Genomic DNA, 21,077 nt, shown 5'->3' with positions numbered 1-21,077 from the left:
GGGGGGGACTTGACATGTCCAGATATAGACGCGAGGTTTCCAACGAGCTTGTCAGGTGGGCCTCGACATGTCCAGATGCAGACGGAGGCGCCCTCTCTGCCCAGGCACGCTCGCCGACTCGAGCTGTATCGGCAATCGCGGGCATCGAGCATGATGCCGCGGGATCAGGGGATCGCGGGGCCGCGCCAGACATGCAGAGTTCCCAGTCGGGCCAGTGAACACGACGGCAATTCACAGAAAAGCTTTGCGGTACGAGGGAGGCAGGCAGGCAGACAGGCCTGGACCGGTAAAAGCCGGGCATGCTGGCCGTGAGAAGAAAAAAGGAACAGAACGAGGACAATAGGAGTGGCGCCGCAGGGATGGCATGCAGTTCACACCAAAACGGAACTGTGAACAGGTAGACGCCGCGAGTCGACAAGGGTCCCGGGCCCTGATGAGTTCCAGCAACGAAGTCGGCAGTCGATACGTTGCACAACTCGCCCCCTCTGCCGCGTCCTGGAGTCTGAGTCCCCGGCACGCCGTCCAAGCTTCTGGGGCTCTGTGAACGTCTGAGCCAAAAGAGGCCAGAGGTCTCGGCTGGAGAAGCAGAGAGATGCTATTTCCACCAGGTTCGACTCTTCGGCGGGTCGACGAGAGAAGAGGCGGGCTGGGGAGGGCGGGAGACGGGAAACAAGAGGCCGCGTCGTTGAACCGCCGCATAGACAATAACCACGACGAGACAAAAGGTCTCGAGCGTGGGAGGCGGCGACAATACAGGCGCTCCCGCTTCCGCTCCCGCTTCCGCTTCCGCTTCGTAGGATGTGAAGATGGATGGGCATTCTCAGACGAGCAGCCCCCTGCCGCTGGCGGCTGGCAGTGCAGAAGTCGACGAGTTCATGTTGCTCTGACTTTCCGCTCACTCTGGTTTCCAACTCTGCTCTTGTATAAACCTTGCGTGCCAGCTCCGCCATCCACGTCAAGTTCTTCTTCAGCTGGCTTCTTTCCCGAACAGTTTGCTCATCTGTTGGCTCTCATCTTGATATTGACTGCAGGCGACCAACCATCTGCACATTGCGAGCGGTGCTTTTCCTCGCCCTCTCCGCCTGCACGGCAGCTTCCCTCCCCGTACAATTTTAGCTGTGCTGACATTTGCCGACCTTTCCTGTGGTAGCTCGAATCACCATCTCCTCGCGGTGTCTAGCGCATTCCCGCATCGTGTCGAGCTTCAGACGGTTGCATTGGGCGCGCGGTAAGCCTCCTACTTGGCTGCGGAACACGAGGATGGACTTCTCCCAGTTCACCCCGAACCAAGTACGTGTGGCCGTCTTCCGGTCTCCCTCGGGGCGCTAACAGGGCCCAAGATTTTCGAAGGCGAGGTGTACTCGACGACCCAGGGCGAGGTCCATTACACGGACACGTTGCAAAACGAGGTCGGGATAGACACGACAGACACGCGCAGATTCCAGTCGAGCCCAGTCCCGACAACGTACAGCCAGAGCCTGTGCGGGCAAACTCTTCTCGGGCCTGCAGTATTCAGCTCCTTCAGCCAGGCGTGCGGCATGCTAGAAGCTCCCGGCCTCCTTCCACTCGACCGCGCAAGCCTTTCTCTCGTTCACGGCGCCATCTATCACCCGCACCAGAACCCCCTTTGGCCTCCCGCCGCGGCGGCCAGCTTCGCAGACGGGGGGGCCTGGGGCCTGCTGCCGCCGCAGAGCGTGCCGTTCCCCTTCCAGCCCTGCGCCGACGCATTGCACGACACGGCCCTCCATCCGCACCCGTTCCATCCCCTCGTGACCGTCGGCCCAGCCTTCTCCGCAGAGACGCCCCTGTCGCCCGTGTCGGGCGCGCCGTCTCCGTCCGGCGCCGTCATCACGCCCCCCCTGCCCGCCAATCTAGCAGGGCAGCCGTGCCGGACGGGCAGCGCGTCGTCTCCGGCCGCCCAGCCCGCAGGGATCCCGGGCAGATCCCCCCGCCGGGGCCCAGGAGGCGCCGCCGCCAACCTCGCGGCCCCTACCGCGGCCCAGCGAGCCGCAGAGGACCGCCAGCTCGTCGCCCTCCGAGCCAAGGGCGTCAGCTACGCCGACATCAAGAGGGTGCTCAAGTCGGACAAGGCCGAGTCCACGCTGCGCGGCAGGCACAGACAGCTGACCTTGCACCCGAGGGACCGCGAGAGGAAGCCCTCGTGGTCCGAGAAGGATGTATGTCCCCCCTTTCCCCCCCTTTCCCCCCCTTTCTTTCCATCCCATCGCTTGCCGCTGACGTGCTTGGCGCCCAGATCGCCCTCCTGGTCGAGGCCGTCCCGCGGTTCAGGAGGCCCAAAAAGGTGCTCTGGGACCACGTGGCGAGGTACATTGTCGAGCACGGCGGCTCCCACAAGTTTTCCGGGTTGACTTGTCATAAGAAGTATCGGGAGCAGACAGGAAGGGACCACTAGGGCGCGGCGGGAGACGTCGGCACCGAGGCGGGGGGCATGGAAAGGAACCATGTATTTCCTCTAATGAGCTACACGAGGATGCCTTGCTTTGCTTTGCTTTGCTCTGCTCTGCTCTGCTTTGCTTCGCCACCCCTCACCAAGAATACATACCTACATACCCGCCCCTGCCTGTCTGTCTGTACACGCCTGTGCCGCCGAGAATTCGCACGCAATGTCAGCCCCGGGCCGCAAGGCAGCCTGCGTAGCCGTCCACACCCGCACGACGACTCGGGTCCCCGTCCAGCGGGACGCCAACCGCCCGCAGCGCGTCCTCAAGACAGCGCGGGTCCTGGCGCACCGCGAGCCACGCGGCCGTCATGGCCATGTTGTAGCTTATCCGCGAGGGGGGCGCCGCGGCCGCCGCAGCCGCGCCCACGGCCTCGCAGGCCTGGCGGTGCAGACGCAGGTAGGCGCCGTGGAGGTCGGCACCCGACATGCCCGGCGTCACGGGGGCCCAGAACGCCGCAAACGGCATCCGGCCGAGGTGCTCGCCGTCGGCTAGCACGGCCCACGACGACGCCGACGGCGCCGGCAGCCCGTCGCGCATCCTGGCCGTGGGGAGCAGCTGGATGTGGCGGTGCGGCTGGCTCGCGCCCGAGTGCTCGCCGCTGTTGAAGAAGGCGAACAGGCCGTCCTCGTCCTCGTCCTCTTCCCGGCCGGGCTCGTGTGTCGTCGTGCCGAAGGCCTCGACGCAGGCCAGCGTGGCTTCCAGGTCGGCTGCCTCCAGCAGCTCCGACTGCGGCTGGAACTCCTTGGTCGCCAGGATGAAGTGCTCTGGCACGACGGCGAACTTGTTCAGCACCAAGTAGTGCCGCGGGCCGACGTCTGCAATGTACAGGGCCGGCGGGGGGTTGGCAAACGGGTCCGGCGGGTTCCGGGGCGTTGACGCTGACGATGACGGGGAGGACGGGGCGTCTTGCGGTGCAGGTGCAGGTTGGGGCTTGCTGGCCAGTGCTGGCGAGAAGCGGAGTTGGAACTGGGGTCGTTGGTGTGTCGGTCAGCGCGAGCTGTTTGCATTTGAGCGAGGACGGGGCGGCGACTCACGGGGGCCGAGTTGACGGTCACGATGGCGACCTTGCTCGGGAACCAATGCACGTCTCCTGCCGAGAGGGCCCTTTCAAACGTCGTCTTGACTAGTGAGGCGAGGTTGGACGGCACGCCGAGCGCGCGGGCCATTGTTGCTCGAGACGGGTGGAAATGAGGGGGATGGATGAAGCAACGACGTCTGGACTTCTGCGGTTGTTCTGCTGTCGTGGGTGGGGCGCACGTGGTGTTTGCGCGGCGACGCGGAGCTCGGGATCTCGGGAGCTCGGGAACCCACCGTGTCTCGGTCTCGGTCTGCGTCGGCACACGGGTCTGCCCGCGAGGTTTGACTTGACTGTATGCTGCTTTTTACAATAGTGCTGTTCTGTCTACGTACTCGGTCCTGGTCGGCAGACCCCGGGACTCGTGCATGCTCCTTGGCCAACTCGGCCCAAACAAATGCGTCTTGATTCGGACCTCTCCTTCTCCTCCTCCTCCACGGGGCGAGCCTGGGCAGCCAGCCCGTCCATCTCCTCATGAGCCACGACTCACGACGGCTCATACCCCAGGCAGTCCAACGACGGACCTCACGGCCGGCACGAACCGAGGAACAACGTACACGAGATACACGCCAGCAAGAGCCGTCAGTAGTCCGGTGAGCTACTACCAGTCAGCGCCAGCTCTCCCCCACCAACTCGGTCGGGCGAGGCTTTCCCATCCATCGACGCACCTTTTCAAACCACGTGTGGAAGTAGATTGCCGTCATCAGCAGCATCCACAAGTTCAAGCCCGCGACGCCGAGCGCCGTCCTCGTCCCGATCCCAAGCGAGTAGCCTCCCTCCCCGCACCCGGCGGCCGTGTCCGCCTCGACGCCGGCGCCCTTGACCGCCCCGTCACGCAACACGACGCACCGCTCCTCGGCCGCCCTGCTGCTCCATCTGCCGACAGACCACCCAATCTCCTGTGAGAGGAAACACGTCCCCAGGACCAGCAGGAACACGTGGCCCGAGATGTCGTGGCCGCCGTTCCACTTCCCACCGGCGGCCTTGCACGCCGCGGCGGTCAGGGCCTCGCGGACATCAGCGCTGCCCTGCGCGACGCCCTGCTCGGCCGCGTCGCACTTCCCGCCCGTCCACAGGAAGCTGCGGTCGATGACGGGCGGACCAAAGCACCACTGCGTGACGAGGAACCACCACGCCGTGACGGCGGCCCAGCGCAGCACCGCCCTCAGTCGTCGGGGCGTCATGTCCAGCCCGGCCGCGCCGCCGCTCGGGTGCGTCAGCAGGAAGAAGTAGAAGGCGAACGTGGTCCATCCCCAGCCGCGCTTGACAAACACGACGTTGAAGAGGTTGGACTTGCGGGCAAAGTAGCTCGGCGCCGCCGAGGGGTCCTGCGAGTGCGCCTGCGCGACGGCATCGTAGTGCGCGGAGCGGGTCTCGGGGGAGAGCACCGAGAACAGGGTCCCAAAGGCGAGCACGAGGGGGAACACGGCGACGACGAGGCGCTCAGTCGGTGTCGGGAGCGCAGGCGGGTTGCGCGGCGGCGCCGAGCGGTGTGGTTGTCGCGCCTGCGTCGGCACGGCGGTCCGTTTGTCGGACGAGCCTGCGCTGCGTCGAGTCGTTACCATGATGGCTGCAAAGGGAGCGACGCGTGTTGAAGGGGGAAGAAGCGCATCGACGAGGTCGGCGCAAGACCACGGCACGGATGCGGTTTCAGGTGCGGGTGGTTCGATGACGACAACGACGACGACGACACGATGTTCGTGAGCGGTGCAGACTGTGGCTGTGGCGCAAGACCAGTTGACGCCACAAATCACCTGCCACATCTGCGGCACGTGCCGAGTTATTGTGCGGGATTTGCCCCACTACCAATCGGGCTAAAAATATCCCATCCTCACCTTGCAAAGCGATATACCGTTTGACTTGCTAGAGTAAGAAGAGATACGACAATGTTTTGGCACCATGCTCTACCTCACATCCATGTCCATATCCATATCTGTTTCTCAAGTCCGTCTGCCCCATCGACCAAGCATCTCCGCCTCGCGGCGTCCCCGGTAGCCGTCGTCGCCTGAATAGCAACACGGAACTTGCAGCAGACAAAGCTTCAGAAGCTCTCCGCTTCGGATTGCCCAGACGTCGCCGTTGACTAAACTCGATAGAATACACACGATACCAAACCATCGACAAACGCCTTGGCCCCGCGAGACGTGGTCATGTCGGGGGCTTCTTCTCAACTCGTTCGTGGACCTCGCGAGCATCGGCTCCTGCAGAACGTGGCGGCACAAGACACCTCGCCGGCTTCAAGTCACTCACAAGTCGCTGCGCCTGATTTTGCGCTTCACCTTGACCGTGATCTCGCCCCTCGGGTTCTTCATGTGCCTGCACTTCTCGGGATAGCCGAGGCTGCGGACGTAGTGAATGCGGACGTGGTCTACGGTTGTGTCGTGAAGCTCCATGTCGAAGGTGCTGACGAGCGTCGAGACGGCCAGGTAGAGCTCCGTGTACGCCATTCTGCAGAAACGTGAGCCGCAATACTCTCGGCCGTGTGGCACCCGACGGGGTCCTGCTCACTGGATGCCGATGCATTGTCTGCTGCCCTTTGTAAAGCTGACGAGGTATCTGTGAAGCGGGAAGCCGTCGCTGGCGGCCTGGATCCATCGATCGGGTCGAAAGGAGTGCGGGTCGGGGTAGATGGCCGGATCGGTATGCACAAAGTACGTCGACTGGCTTACGGGGGTCTACACGCGGTATGTGCGAACAAGCAGTGAGCGCGGCACGGACGGACGCATGCCTTCTGAGCGCGAAACAGACGGGAGGAGCGGTAAGCCTTACACCAGGTGGTATCGTGAACCCGTTGCACTGCAGCGACTCGTCGACCGCGACGCGCGGCAGACGCGCAACAGGGCCGAACGACAGGCGCAAACTCTCGTTGACGACGCCCGTCTAGAGAGAATGAGGAGTCAGCGACCGTCTCTGGATGCTTGCTGTGCCGTCGTCAGCGCTCACCAGGTACGGAAGGGCCTCGAGCTCGGCCGAGCGGTAGCCTCTGCCGGGGGTGAAGGCGAGCGCTCTCAGTTCGCGGCGTATCTTGTCGAGGTGCGTTTTGTCGCTTAGCAGGTGGAACATGCCGACGCTGAGGGCCCTCGACGTGGTTTCCGTGCCGGCGAACAAGACGACGCTTCCCTCATCCAGCAGGCGGTCGATGTCCCTCTCTGCTGCTGGAACCCGGTCGTCTCCCAGGGCGGATACGATGACTGAGCTGGGCCCCGGCCCTGTGCTCTCTTTGCCGCGCAAAGACGCCAGGATCCTGTCCTTGATTTCTTCCCGCGTGGCGAGGAAATCCGCAAAGGCCGGTAGGATCACGCGCACGACCCAGATTGGGGTCATCTGCAACGCGGGCAGTAGCCAGGGGACGAAGCGCAAAAGGTTGGAAATCCTGACAATGCCCAGCACAGCCTCAGTCACGCCATTCTTGTAGTCTCGAACTCCAAGGTAGTCAAAGTGCTCTCCATAGAAACGATGCGTTATGATGTCCGCAGTAAGCGCAGAGAAAGCCGCGTCGAGCGGCACGGTCGTTTGGCTCTCCATGGCGGCCTCGAGCCGTTGGCAGAGCCTGGCAATGCGCTCGCAGATGAGCGGCTCGACGGCGGCAACGGCACGCTTGGAGAAGAAGGGGTTGAGGTGGTTTCGCCTCGCGCGATGCTGGTGGTGATCGACAGTTGCCAGAAGCGAGTGCGGCATCGCAGCCAAGGGCCCAACTGACGCAATGTCTTTGTTGACGACTCGACCGCCGCCGGCGTATATCGAGCTATAGTAAGCCGAGTCCCGTACGTGCAGCTCGCGCGCGTTGATGCGGACGACGGGTCCTGGGCAAGAGGAAGTCTGTTAGTCTGCAGCACCGCGAGGCCGCGCGCCGGAGCGGAGGAGAGACTCGGCACGGCACCGTATCTGTCATGCATCCGTCCGATTTCCCACAGGAACTGGCCATCTTGGACGACGTCGAACCAGAACTCGTAGAAGGCCCCCAGGACGGCCAACCTGGGGCCGGGGAAACGGCTGAGCGGGTGCAGGTAAAGATTGTAAAGGCATCTGCAAACGTAGAGCCATGTGCACGCCGCCAGACCAGACCAGAAGAGCGAGCTCATCCCGGCCTGCCCGGTAGTAAATATGCCAAGCGTGGCAGGAACTTTTCGTCAGGTGGTTGATAAGGCAGCCTGGAAGACAGGCCGATGGATGCGATGCTGCTCGGCGAGTGAGATGGATTTTCAGTCGCGAATAAGACGACATGGCATGCTGGCTGGTGAGACGGCAGCCGTTTTATGGTTTCTCACAACCTTGTCAAGGTGCCGGCAATGCAGGCGTCCTCTTTCCAGACAAAGTTAAGATGATGGAACATGTGAATGGCCCGTTGCCCTACGTCCATCCAACCACCCTGCAATCAATGACGGCGGTCACAAGAGAGACCACAACCACATGCCGCGTCTTCCATACATGAATTCCGCCGTGAGAATCTACAGAGTGACAGCCAGGTCCTGCAGAGTAGTTGGGTGGCGCTCTGTGGCTGGTCTGCTGCTCCGTCATGTTGCCGTTGTTCGACCAAGATGTCCATGTATATATAACAGATCAATACTGTCGGGGCAATGATGTCAAAGCATGATCAAGTCGCCACGTCTCGCTTCCTTCTTATCGAGGCAGGACTCGCAACACGATCCACGTAACGGATGAGAAGAAACCAAACCGCCTGAACATCACACAAGGCGTGCTCGACGTCGTATCGAGCAAAGACTGAGGTGTCGAGTCAGGTTGTTGCCGCCAGCGCCGGTAGAAGCGGCTGCAAGTCATGTAGGGTCCCCGGACTATGCAGAGCTCGAACACATGTCTCATTCTCTGCCCTGGTCTTGCATGGCGTGGAGTCCTGCTCCGCAGGGTTGTGAGAAGCGTGGTTCACCACAAAAGCAACCACTTGCTTTTCGGCGTTTATATTGCCGATCAACAGCGGAATCCCGCTTCCGTCAATTATCGGCGCGTTCTAGGCCTGGCAGCTGAGACGAGCAGCAAGACGACGCACCTAAAACTTGGAAATGTCCACAGTCCTAGAGTTGGTGGTGTCACCCCTTGCAACTATAAACAAAACCTTGATTTCCGTTCTGGTGATTACACAGATAACCTTGGTCCATGAGAATGCCTCGTCGCCTGTGAAATGCCGGAATCTAACCGGCGGCAGGACGACGGCCTAGATATTGGAAAAAAAAAGAAAGGAAAAGAAAAAATCTAGATTGCAAAAAGGTGTCAGCACGGCCCTCATCATGGTGCTCCGTATGCACAGATTTCTTTTGCCATCAACCGCCTTTTCAAAAAAAGGCCAGTGACCTTTACTATTTTAAGGATGGACTGTTGCTTCGACAGAGCAACTGTTGCTGCTTCAAGCCCTGCTCCGCCGGCCCTCGTCGCCGGGGCGTAGAACTAGAAGACGAGTTGTCTCGTACTTGCTTCGCGAATGCTGGACGAACAACTTTTGCCGGGGAATGGAACATGGGGTCTCCGCCCCGTCGTTTGGTGCTGGTGTTTTCACACACGACATGTTTGCAAGATGTATGTCACATGTCAGCTCTCATTGAAAAACACGACATGTCTTAACATGGCTCTCGATGCCTGGGCGCTTGCTTGAAGAGGTGTAATCCGGTATGCTGGCTCGGCTACGGGTCATTATCATTATTCTTGTAGACGCCCTGGACGGAGACATTCCAACGGAACGAAAAGGGGCATCAACCGCTATGCCGAAGCCTGTCGGGTCGGTGTCAAATGAGTACGTACATATTCGCAGCAGATGTGTGGCCAAGGTGTGGGCTGGGCTGCCGCACGCAACGCTCATCCGAAAGTACAAAGAGCTGGCGTTGATCCTATCAAGTCCAAGGAAGCACAGCGGGCCAGACATTTGGCAGCCGCACCGTCGTTCGCATTCAATCTGTACCAGGTGGTCTTCCGAGGCAGTCCTGTGAAGTCATCAGGCAGTCAGTTGTTGTTCTGACGATCCGGCCTTCCGCGGATTCTTCTCGATTTGCTTCCATGCTCATGGCACAAGCCCAGCTGTATCGGTGCATGCCCTGACCGTACATGACTCTCGTCTCCGAAGCCGATCTGGGTCGTCTCAAAAAAAAGTTTACATCAAGTTGCTACGTATCATCAAGAGCCGGACATCTGGTTGAGCGGAAACGATCGCTTCAGGTTGGGTAAATATATGCGGAGTGGAATGGGCAAGAAAAATCGAGCCATGGAGAGCATCACCATGATGGCCCCCCATCGGCAACGAGACTTGCTGTGTTTGATGGAACAGTAATTGTTTCTTGCATGGGCCGTCCCTCGGGCCGAATCATGCTGGTTTGCCTTGCCGCGGCTTTGAGGCGTCGATAGGCTTCCTGAGACAGGTTCCACTTTGATCTCAATATGATCAGGTTGCCAAGCGCAAGGACGACCCTGTCGAGGTGATGGTCTGAGCACTCCGAGGAGTGAGCTTGACCAGACAGCCGCTGGCCATGGATCGGTCAAACTTGGGCTGGAGGTTGCTGCTCTGTCTCGCGAGGCGTTGGCTCACTGCTCGATCGCGGTATCTTGAGACCGACCGTGCTTCCCACCTCTGCGCGAGGATACATCATTGCAGCGGCAACGTGGTGAGATGGTGTCGTCGGCATTCGGTACACGCGAGGGAGGGCAAGGCGTTCAAAGGCATGACTTGAATCAAGGTCAAGCGTGACTGGTCATGGAGCGAGCCAGTGCTTCGATGTGGGAACTGGGCGGTTCGAAGCCGAAGTTGCACGTCTCGGCGGCTCCACGTCTCCACGTCTTCACGTCCCCATTCAATCAATGCCAAGGCCGGCCGTCGGTCGACGTGACTCTGGTCCAGCCAGCATTTCTCAAAGGCAAAAAAAAAAAAGTTGGCGAGCCCGTTCTCATCCAAATCAACTTCAAACACGTCCGTACCACGCCTTCTTGAAACAAGCCACAGCCCGTCACCTTCACACGACACTCCAGATGTCGTCGCTGCAGCCTCGTCGACCGCCAGCAGCCGTGGTTGCAAATGATCCTTGGCAGCCGTCGTTTGAAATAATCTCCCACACCAACTTGACGGCAGTCACAACAACAACCAATCCAAGTCCCCGGTAGTGTCTCGAAACGCCAGGGTGCTCTCTCAGTGGCCATTGTCATCGATGCTGCTGCCCAGAGGTTAAGCAGACGACTCACAAGTACGTGCGACCCGTGGGCCATCAGCCATACTTGACATGGCACACGGGAGGGACAAGTTGAACCGAACTGGCCGCGAGTAGCGAAGCATTCAAGACAGAATCCTCGACAACGGCAATGTCACTAGAACCCTCGAGTCACAGTACCATCTGGACGCCGATAGCCGGTGAGCCCAAAAGCACCGACGAGAAGCTTTCGACAGTACGCGGTGGATAATACAACCAGCAAAAACGCCGTGATGCCGAGGCCGAGGTAAGCCAGGAGGCGAAAGTCTAACCGCCAGGCGATGGGCATGTAACCACTGTAACGAGGGTTCGACGTGACGGGCTCGGAGTGATTTTTTCAGGCCTCTATCCGCAGGATACCAGTTTTCGCAGGACAGGCTATTACTTGATGGCCAGTGTGTTGAAAGTGCTCAACTCAGGTAAGCACATTTGCGTTGCTTGACCTCTCGGCTTTGCCATTGTAACAAGGTGTAGCAAGGGCTAGTCACGCAGATCAGGGGGGCTCAGAGCAAAAAAACTCGGTTCACATATGATATGGTATAGTCTGAAGGGTCCTTGATTCCTCCATCTGAAGGACGTGACCAACAAGGGCTTCGTACACAACTAGATCTAGTGTTCGATCCATGCGATGAAGTCTTATGCGACCAGCACACTCGTGCCTCGTCCCGTGGTAAGCAACGCCCGTCAACAATGCAGTGGCATCTCGCAGCGCGTATTGTCCTACCTACTTCCGATGAGGAGGAGATCCCTGACCTCTTATCGATCCAGTGGACCAAGACTGACGTGGGCTACAACGGGCTGGGCCCGATTTTCAATGACGCCGTTTCCCGGGCGCCAGCACGCGTTGTACGATTCGCTCCGCCACAAGGTCTTGTATGGTTTCAACTCCCGACACGCTCCAGCCGGTGCGGGACAGTCATTCCCGGCGGGAGGATGTGAAGAATCGTCTCACACCACCAAGATGTCTACCTAGTCACCGTTTAGGAAATCAAGAGGTATATTGATGACTCTGACGTCTTGTCGACCCGAGCAGGGGTCACCAGGAGGCCCAGCTCGACCTGGTACATCGTAACTACAAGTGACACGGGAGCCCGACGCCCGCCTACCTCCTCCTCGCCTCTTCCTGCTTCTCCAGCGCCAGCGGCAGCAGATCGGGGTACCATCTCGCGGCAGCGTCCTGGAAGCTCGTCAGCAGACTCACAAAGACGGAATCGCCCACGGCGCCGTCAAACAGGCCGGCGAAAAAGGTGTCCGAGTCGGACGTCACGTCCTCGCCGGCGACCAGCGCCGCAATGTGCGGCGGGATATCGAGACGCATGTCCCCCGGCATCAGCCGCAGGTTGACGTGCTGGAAGAAGGGGAGCGACAGCCTGGGGCCGAGCGCCTCGCCGTCGGCGCCGGCGTAGCTCCCCGGGGAGCTGACGACGCGGTGGGTCGTCGCGGTGCAGACGCCGCCGCTGATGATCTCGAGCAGGCGGCCGATGTTGACGACGAGCGTGCCGGGCACGGGGGGCACGGGGATCCACGCCCCCGACTTGTTTTGGACCTGGAGGGCGTTGTGGGCGCCCCCCTGGAGGAGGTAGGTCATGAAGACGCCGTCCTTGTGCGGGCCCACGCCCTGGACGTGATGGCCGGCGGCGGCGGCGGGAGGCGGGTAGTTTGTGATTTTCAGGCGGCTGAAGGGGTTGTCGGCGAAGAGCCGGGTGAGGGACGGCGCGGGGATCTCGAGGGCCTCGGCGATCAGGGGGGTGAAGCGGTCGGCGAGGGCTTGCACGGCTCGGCGGTACGTCGTGATGGCTGCTTTGAAGTTGGGCAGCACGGACGCGTCGGGCCACTGCCCAGCTGGTGTTGGCGATTGCTTGGGGGCCAGGGAGCAGCGGCGTGCGACTTACCTGGCTTGGGCCCTGGAGGTTCATGTAGACGGGTTCGTGGGCTCCCGGAGCGGGCAGATCCGCCCCAATCTGCGGCGTCTGGGGTCAGCTGTGTGTCGCCATTCGCACGTCGCAGTCTCGGCTGCTTGGGAGCAAGGGCGGGCTTACCGCAATCGACTCGTTGTGGTCAACCTTGGCGGCTGTCCTTTCGGCGTCCATCCTGTTGTAGCCCAAGAAATGCCTGCTATGTACCGTCTCGATCTCGAGCTTCTTCTCCAAGGGGAGCCGGAAGAAGGCGGCCGACTCACGGATGGCGTCGTTCGAAACCCGCTGGGGGATGCCGTGGTTCTCGAGGTACAGGAATCCCACGCGGACGAGGGCGTTTCGTAGATCGATGACGAGCCGGGGCTTTGTGGCGGGCGACTGGGCGAGGGAGAGGTCGATGACGGGGATGGAGGTGAAAGCCGCCATTGTGCGTCTCGTCTTGTCTGTGTCGACTCGTCTGTTCTATCTTGCCTCGCCTCTCTCGTCTTGAGTCAACTCGACTTGTCCGCGTCAACTCGTCTCCTGTGTCGACCTCGCCATCGGGCACAAAAAAGGGCCCAACGTCACACGACAACGCTCCGCATGGGGACTGCTGCAAACGACGCCACCAGAGGCCTCGACAAGAGTGATAACGTGCGTGATGCCCCGAAACGGCACCTGCGGTTCATCCCCAGCCGTGGCGTCAAATCGACCCCCTCGCCGGGCAGCGGCCTTGTTGCACCCATAGACACTCAAAGTCGTCGTCCCACGTACACGACGCCGGCCGTCAACAGAGCTGTCGCCTCGCATCCCATCACCTCGGAAGGCTCCTTTTCGTCTATGAGCTTGAACAAACGTCACTCAAGTCTGAGGCAGCTACGCCAGATCAAGGGGAAGAAGTTCTGCACCCCCCCCAGCGAGCTGCTACCTGCTACCATTTACCATTTACCATTGACCTCTTCTACAACCTTGACAATCTAATGCTCGCTCACACAGACCCCTCTCGACAAGGTCTTTCAGATGGGCAGACACACCCAGGCCTCACTCGGCACCGCAACGTCAGGGCCCTCGCTCATTCCTCCTTCACGCCGTCTCCCGACTCCCCTCTGCTGGCTTCGTTTGCGCAAGAGGGATGAGGGCTCCTGCGGCACTCGGTGGCATCGCGCGCATCCGAGTCGCTTCTCTTTCTCTTTCCACACTGCGTCGTGGTTTCTCGTGAGGGCGAGGACACGTCTGCACGACAGCAGTCACGGGCCGGGCCCGGGCTCCCGGCTTCCTGTCCGGGCATCTCCTCTCCTTCAGTAGTCCAGGCCGTGTCCTCCTCTGGCGGTGGGATGGGGATGGACACAAGGGGCTGCCTCACCAAGTCGGCATATGCGGCGACGGGAGACGACGCGCTGCTGCCGCTGTTGTGGGAGGATTTGACGCCAAACTTGCGGGTAAAGGCCGCGAGAGACTCCATGGTCGTGTCGGAAACGGTCGGCCGCATCTTCTGGAGCGCCTTTTCAAAGTGGCGGACCGAGAGCGGCATGTTCTGGTCCATCTTTGCTCCGTTTGGTGCCGTCTTGCGCTGCTCCATGGCCCAGAGATGCGCGGCCTCGGCGCAAAGATTTCGCAGGTCCGAGCCCGAGTACTTGTCCGTCTTCCTGGCCAGGCAGTCAATGTCGACGAGGGGATCCAGCTCCTCCTCCCTCAGGATGAGCCGGAGGATCTTGGCGCGCGACTCCTCGTCGGGCAGCCCAAAGTAGATCTTCTGCGGGAGCCGGCGGTAGAAGGCGTCGTCCAGGTCCTGGGGACGGTTCGTCGCCACCATGACAAAGGGGGCCTCGTTGCTCTCGGACAGTCCGTCCATCTCGATGAGGAACTGGGTGAGGGAGGGCCGCCTCCAGTCGTTGTCTTCGGACGAGCGGCGCGAGAAGAGCGCGTCCGCGTCGTCGATGAGCAGCACGCAGGGGAACAGCTTCTTGGCGAGCTTGAAGGCCGCCTTGATGAGCTTCTCGGACTCGCCAATGTGCTGGGACTGCATTTCCGCCGAGGCAATGGCAAGCATGTTTGTCCCCGACGCCTTGGCAATGGCTCGGCAGAGATGCGTCTTGCCCGTCCCCGGGGGCCCGTAGAGCAGAGCTCCCTTGATGCGGAGCGGCCTCATGAGCGGCCCCGGCTCGGCGTCCGTGTTCAGGGTCGACAGCGAAACCAGGCTCTGGACGATCTCCTTGGTCTCTTGGTCCATGACGACGTCTTCGTACGTGTAGTCAACCTCATCTGCGGCCATGGTCAGCAGACGTCCACACGAGACGGGGTCGGGATCCGGCATCGTCGGTTACCTGGGCGGACGATGCATTCCATGAGTGACTTCTCGTGTTTGTCCGCGGTCTCCGCAATCCTTCTCATCTCATCGTTCCACGACGCCCTGTCGACCGATTGCTCCACGGGCTCTTGCGCTGCTTCGACCTTGGCGTCTGCCCGTATCAACCAGCCCAGGCGCAGCAGAACCGCCCGTACGTCGTCGAGGTTGGCATGGCCCTTTCCATAGGCACGGCCTTTGATCTGGGTGAGGAACTTGCGCGGGTCCTGTGCGACGCAGATGGAGAACTTGTACCTTGTGTCGTCTTCCAGCCTCCAGGTTGAGGAGGGATGGCAAGCCACGAGGACGTCGGGGCTCATGAGAAAATGGGGAACGTGCCATCGCAGCAGGGCCTTGAAACGTCGAAAGCTGGCTTGGGATAGCAACTTGTACAATCCCCTGTGGCCTAGCTCCGGTTTGCTCTCGGTGGGAATGATGTCGACCTGTTGGCCGATGGGCACCAGCGACTCGGAGGCATCTTTTCTACTCTTTTGTTTTGCGTCTTTGTCACTCTTTTGTTCTGCGTCTTTTATCCGGCATGCGTGATACGGGAGTTGAGAGATCAGAAGGACGACGCCGAGGCCCTGACTCCGTCTCGTCCGGATACACCTCTGGAAGTTTAGCAGAACCCGAGCACCGTTGGGCCAGTTGATGATGTTGTAGATGTCCCGGATGTGTATGAAAAGGGGGGGGGCGGTAGCTCGCTCCCAGAAGGTGCTGGACGGCACAACTCCCGAGGAGCGGCCGAGTGCCACGCTGGGCTTCGACGGAGGTCTGGGGAGCTGGAGATCCAAGATCATGTTGATGGCTTCGGTCGTCCGCTCCTGCGCAGAGGCGGCGAACTCCGGGTTCTGCGGCGAGGCCCCGAAGTAGCGCAGCGCCATGCCGCAAACCACGGACTTGTTGGCCGCCAGCAGATCATTCTGAAGGGCCACGTTGGCCAGCTGTGCCCGCCTCTCGTAGAGGCCGAATTCGTATCCCAGGTCCTGCAAGTCCTCCAAGTCTACCGACACGAGAGTTGCCTGCAGCTCCTTTGCCAGGTGCAGGACGAGCCCGTCGACAATCTGCATGTCGTCGGTGTGCGAGTTGAGCAAGACCGTCGACGAGGGCTCCAGCAGACTTCCTTTCGGGTCACGGACCAGAAAGGACGCCGTGACATCGCGCAGCTCGGCGAGTTTGTCGCCTGGGACGCGGCAGCCGGACACGTCGGGCTCCTCGCCCGTGACGTCGCTGTTGTTGCCGCCGGAGCTTCCTCGACGCGCGTCGCCCGCGGCCGTCGTGCCGGCATGGTGTGTCTTCTCCGCGACGCTCTCGGCGGCAGGGACCTTGCCTGTTCTCGCCGGGGCCCGTGGAACATTGGCACCACCGTCCGAGAAGATGTGCGGAAGTTGAAACTTGTTGAGCTCTGCCGGCGTCTTGACGTTGTTGGCCAAGAACCACTGCGAAAGAGGGGGAAGCCCGGAAGGCATACTCGCGCCACTTGCTGGTGCCTGCCTCTGCGACATGCCAATGGCCATATGCCTCAGAGACGGATACGGACACACGGGCTCAGGCATTATATTTGGAATTGAAACAGCCCACCTGCGGAGACGCCACGGATGAGTAAACAGACGGCGTGGACGGACACAAGACGTAAACAAGCAGGCGGCGGGGGGAAACCTTTGATCCTGGATCTTGTCTTTGTCCCTTGGTTCGTGGTCGATACGTCATGCGCCTGGGCCAGCAACGGCCACCGGGGACGGTTACGCGGCAACATCACGAGGTTGCGACCAAGGCCCCGAGGTCCTGGAGCCCAGGTTCCTCAAAGCGTGCTCCGTACCGAGGGCGATTATTAGACTGGGCGGGACGGCTAGGCCCTTGGAATCTTGTCGCCGCTGCCGCAGTCACAGACTGCCACATAACGTGCTGCAGAACCATCCATGTATACCTTCTATAAATAGAAAGCCCAGGCAAACAAAGGATTCAATCAAAGGGCCCGCCACTCGGAACCTGGGGTTGCTACATAAATATAGGTCCGCGGGCACGGACAAGTTTCGTGGTCCGCAGAAGACCACGCATCTTTCTTTACCCGTCAGGTGTGTGACTGCAGTCGCCAGGCCGGCAGAGACCTCGGACCCGAACAAACAGCCGCGTCGGACAACAGCGTCAGGCTCGAGCGTGTCAGAGATTTGTTCCGGAGCACTCAGTACTCGTATTTTTGGCCCGGCATTCGCAACACCACCCAGAGAGACCATGTCTGGGCGTGCCGAGGGCTGGACATGACACGGTCAGTCTCAAACAAGCTCAGTCACGCAACTCGACGGACCTCACCAGTCAAGGGCTGGCTATCTATATACAAGATGCCTGTGCGTCCAGCCCACCGGTTAGCCGGCCGCTGTGGCACCGCACCGAACTTGCGGTCAAGCCCAACAAGAGCCTCAACCGCGCACAAAGGCTGCAGCCATCGCGATGCCCTCGTTGGCCGCACACGGGCCCGGGCACAGACGCACGAGGCGTCCAATACCTTGTTGCCTCAGTCACCGTCGTCCGCGTCGGCTTGCACGCTGTCATCATTTGCTTGTGTGTCGCAGCCAAGCACCTCGGACCATGTGTAAGTTGACTTTGTACGGATGTGCTACAGCCAAAGACCTATACGATGCAGTATTATGTCTAGGTTGACTTGACACGTAGTTATGTGCTTTGAACACCTCTACTGTGCCAGATTGTGTCCAAGTCGACTTTTGCCATGTCTGCGTGGTACGTACCACGTATAGCCACCTCGACCACAGCATCACACAAAGCCGACCTCTTCCCCGAGCCAGACTTCAACCCACCGACAGGACACGCTAGGTGCGGTACAGGGTACCGGGTAGCTCAATTCCAAGTACGGAGTGCTACCTCCGGAGACGTGCAAGCAATGTGGGCCACCGGGCCGATGCCGATGCCGATGCCGATGCCGACGCCGCCTTCCTCAGTTCCCGTCCGGGCCGCGACACGTTGATTTCCAGGCCCGGATGCAAAACCCCGCCGCGGCCGAAAGTAAATCAACCCCAAAATGAAGCCTCCGTCTGGCCGCCCCCGACCCATCCCCGTCCGGCCCTCCCTCCCTACCTCGCTCGCTCTTGAAAACATCGCACGCGATCCATCGTCTTCAGTCTTCAGGCACCATGGATTGCTCGACCCTCACGCTCACCAGCTCAACACTTTGCGCAGCAGAGCAAACAAAAGCCCATCCGCCCAACGGGGTAACCCACACAACCACGACATCTCCATCCAAAGTTTGCCCAAGGTGCAGCGCCATGGCAATGCCAAACGCAGCAAACACACCTGGCAACACCTTTCCTTGATCATCTCTTCGACTCCACCGTACTCCGTACAGCACGTCATGTCGCGTTGGGGCTGCGCCACTTACAGACTAGTTGTATGAAATTTAAAAGCTACCTAGGCATATTGCACATTGCAACACATCGGCCCTCTGCCCGTCAGTCTATATTCCTTGAGCCGCGTGGCTCGCAACTGCCGTGCCACAGCAGTGTATAACTAGACAACCAAAAAAAATGCCAACAGCTTCTTCGCGTCTGCAGCCCATCATATATACGGCATTGCTCATCTATATTCGGGAATCGAAGCCGTAGTGACAAAGCACAGTCGTCGCCGGCACAACACATGCGGGTGGTCGCACGTTTGCGTCTTGTGCATGGTGCTGGTCGGTGCCGCCGCGTTTGCTACGCCCCCTGTCCTGTCGTGGCCAGTGCCATCTTCTCCAGGCCCCTGCCATTCCGCTGGTAGCCTTTGGACATCGTCCTAATATGAACTAAAATCAGAAATCGTGCCGCAAAAGTTGTTACGGTTGTGAGAGTCCAGAGCCGCCGCTTGACCATTCAACGTCACCATTTCCACGCTGGCCTTGGTGCTGACACCACACATTTCCACCTTGGAATTCTCGACATGTATTATGCGGTCCTGGCAGTTATTCAAACCAACACATGTCTGGGCGTAGTTGTCGAAGAAACTGTAGGAGCCGACGCCGAACACACGGACGTCGGTCGAGTCCACGAATCGGAGTGCCACGGTGCGGGCACACTTAGGGCCGGTGCACTGGGTGAAGTCGGGGTCCGAGAACCTGCTGTTGGCCTTGAACGGCTGGCGAGCATCTGGGTTGCCCTGCATATATGCCGTCTCCGTTTGGAAAAGCATCACAACAGCCTCCCTGACCCCGACGAACTGGATGTTGTACTTTTGGTTGTGCTCAACAAACACCGCCACCAACACCACTCTTACGGCTTTATCGACGAGGAGGCCTCCACCGTTGTAAATGGAGAGTTGATTGTGGTCAGGCCGGTCCAGTTCGTGATCGGCGACCCAGAGCCAAGTGTTCTCGAAGTAGGGACTGGCACCCGCGGTAACGTGGACGAGCAAGAAGGCACCCATGCACTCACGGTTTGGCGGACCAACTTTTTCGGGCTGCTTGCTGCACTTGTCAGACTGGAGCCTCGTGCCAGCACTGCCTCCGACGCGGAAGTGAACATCCCACAGGGCGGCAGATCCAACGGATTCGCCAGCAACGTTGAACTCCATGAGAATAGCGCCAGGCTGGGGGCCCCGAGTCTGAAATATGAGATCCTGCATTTCGACGTTGCCAACATCACCAGACTTGCCGACCTGGAAGACGGGCCTGGGGTTCGACTCATCCAGGAAATTCTTGCAGCCACCAGCGATAATCAGGGGCCACAGCTCACCAACAACCTTGACGTTCTTGGGGACCCTGACGGTGTCGGTAATGAGGTAAGCACCATGGTCGAAGTAGACAATCTGGTCCGGGCGCACCATGTCGAAGACTTTCTGGATCGCGGCTGTGTCATCAGTCGTTCCGTCACCCTTGGCGCCTTGCGACTTGACAGAAATGAATTTGCCCGCTGCAACGTCCTCGTATTGAGGCTTGCTTCTCGTGACGTATCTGCCCGTGCTGTCGAGAAGACCAGCAGGCCGGGGGGCGGCACTCCTCTCACCCTGTCTGGCCTCGCCAGTCGGGCCTTTGTAGGATCGGCCCTGCGCCCAGGATTGAATAAGGGTGTTGCCCGGGAGAATTGTCCGCTTGTTTTCGTCTTGGACTGCGACGGGGACATTGGTCCTTGTGTCGACATTGTCAAGAACAAGTGTACCGTTGGTGCCGACTTGATCAGGCCTGTAGGCGGTAATAACACCGACAGGGGTATTGGAGATGGTGCTGTCGACGAGGACGATGGAGCCGACAGTCTGAGCGCCGTCCCCTCCGTTGGCCATGTTGATGCCCACGCCGCAGTTGTCAATGGAGACGCCGTGGAAAGTCCAGAGCCAGTTCCAGTTCATGAAAATGGCGGTGTTGCAGTTTCTGAACTTCAGGTTGCGGGTCATGAACTGCTGGTTACCGAGAAAAGCACCCATGGCGCCGCCGTTGAAAGTCAGGTCACTCATAAAACCACCAGATCCATTCTCCATGAAGATACCCTGCTGCTTGTTGTCGGGTGACTTGTCCTGAATCATGTTGAACACGATGTTTTGCAGCGACGTGGCCTGGGCAACCTGCCAATGGATACCCGTGCCAGTCTCCTTGGGAAGATGAGTGAGATCAACTATGAAGTTTCGAATTTGCCGAAAGAAGTTATTCTGGTTGGTATGCCAGTTCTTGCCGCCGTCGACGTAGGGATTCGAGTCGATGACAGCTATGCCCTTGAAGTCGGGGGTAGCCCTGAGAGTGGGCATGCCAACAAAATCACCGACCAGCTGAGTGTAGTAGTACTGGACGATGGGCCTTGACACAGAGTAGGTACCGGGAGGGAAATAGACGAGAGCCGGAGTTGTGGTGCTGGAATCGCACCCCTTACCACAGCGGTTCCCATCGGAGATGGCCCGGTTGATGGCCTCAGTGTCATCAGTGCTCCCGTCGCCCTTGGCACCGTAGTCCTTGACGTTGCGAAATACGACGTAGTCTGGGGCAGCGTAGGCCGCTCTCCCTTGCCGCCTGATGTCTGCCATCCACCAGTTCAGGCCGGTGGCATTGGCAGCAGCTTGGCCAACATCAGGTGACGGAGCTGCAAGCGATGGCGAAGCAACGAGTTGGAGCGTCAAGAAGAACGCTGAGACGAATGTCGACGGTCCCAT

At 60.0% G+C, this 21,077-nt stretch overlaps 7 protein-coding genes across 7 annotated transcripts; 1 reads left to right on the top strand and 6 right to left on the bottom strand.

Annotated features, from left to right (window-relative positions):
* Window positions 1–1,260: 1,260 nt before the first annotated feature.
* On the top strand, window positions 1,261–2,413 carry MAM_05203 (uncharacterized protein; the record flags this gene model as incomplete). The annotated part of the gene is made up of 3 exons (XM_040824001.1): window positions 1,261–1,290; window positions 1,341–2,177; window positions 2,255–2,413. The coding sequence occupies 3 exons, from the start codon at window positions 1,261–1,263 to the stop codon at window positions 2,411–2,413; spliced, it is 1,026 nt and encodes a 341-aa protein (XP_040678160.1).
* A 214-nt stretch (window positions 2,414–2,627) lies between these two features.
* MAM_05202 (5',5'''-P-1,P-4-tetraphosphate phosphorylase 2) lies at window positions 2,628–3,628 on the bottom strand (the record flags this gene model as incomplete). The annotated part of the gene is made up of 2 exons (XM_040824000.1): window positions 2,628–3,428; window positions 3,497–3,628. 2 exons carry the CDS (start codon window positions 3,626–3,628, stop codon window positions 2,628–2,630), a joined length of 933 nt encoding a protein of 310 aa, XP_040678159.1.
* A 405-nt stretch (window positions 3,629–4,033) lies between these two features.
* On the bottom strand, window positions 4,034–5,102 carry MAM_05201 (alpha-galactosidase; the record flags this gene model as incomplete). Its single annotated transcript, XM_040823999.1, has 2 exons — window positions 4,034–4,135; window positions 4,206–5,102. The coding sequence occupies 2 exons, from the start codon at window positions 5,100–5,102 to the stop codon at window positions 4,034–4,036; spliced, it is 999 nt and encodes a 332-aa protein (XP_040678158.1).
* Window positions 5,103–5,783: 681 nt separating this feature from the next.
* Window positions 5,784–7,619, bottom strand: MAM_05200 (trichodiene oxygenase; the record flags this gene model as incomplete). The annotated part of the gene is made up of 5 exons (XM_040823998.1): window positions 5,784–5,985; window positions 6,046–6,212; window positions 6,307–6,417; window positions 6,481–7,340; window positions 7,418–7,619. The coding sequence occupies 5 exons, from the start codon at window positions 7,617–7,619 to the stop codon at window positions 5,784–5,786; spliced, it is 1,542 nt and encodes a 513-aa protein (XP_040678157.1).
* Window positions 7,620–11,820: 4,201 nt separating this feature from the next.
* Window positions 11,821–13,060, bottom strand: MAM_05199 (Oxoglutarate/iron-dependent oxygenase; the record flags this gene model as incomplete). Its single annotated transcript, XM_040823997.1, has 3 exons — window positions 11,821–12,552; window positions 12,611–12,688; window positions 12,758–13,060. The coding sequence occupies 3 exons, from the start codon at window positions 13,058–13,060 to the stop codon at window positions 11,821–11,823; spliced, it is 1,113 nt and encodes a 370-aa protein (XP_040678156.1).
* Window positions 13,061–13,685: 625 nt separating this feature from the next.
* Window positions 13,686–16,513, bottom strand: MAM_05198 (ATPase family AAA domain-containing protein 1-A; the record flags this gene model as incomplete). The annotated part of the gene is made up of 2 exons (XM_040823996.1): window positions 13,686–14,875; window positions 14,938–16,513. The coding sequence occupies 2 exons, from the start codon at window positions 16,511–16,513 to the stop codon at window positions 13,686–13,688; spliced, it is 2,766 nt and encodes a 921-aa protein (XP_040678155.1).
* Window positions 16,514–18,740: 2,227 nt separating this feature from the next.
* Window positions 18,741–21,077, bottom strand: MAM_05197 (glucan 1,3-beta-glucosidase GLUC78 precursor; the record flags this gene model as incomplete). The annotated part of the gene is made up of 1 exon (XM_040823995.1): window positions 18,741–21,077. The coding sequence occupies one exon, from the start codon at window positions 21,075–21,077 to the stop codon at window positions 18,741–18,743; it is 2,337 nt and encodes a 778-aa protein (XP_040678154.1).

Source organism: Metarhizium album, assembly GCF_000804445.1.
Source record: "Metarhizium album ARSEF 1941 chromosome Unknown scaffold_12, whole genome shotgun sequence".
Classification (NCBI taxonomy): domain Eukaryota; kingdom Fungi; phylum Ascomycota; class Sordariomycetes; order Hypocreales; family Clavicipitaceae; genus Metarhizium; species Metarhizium album.
Note: the sequence above shows the minus strand (reverse complement) of the source record. Positions and strands in the feature narration are given on the sequence as shown.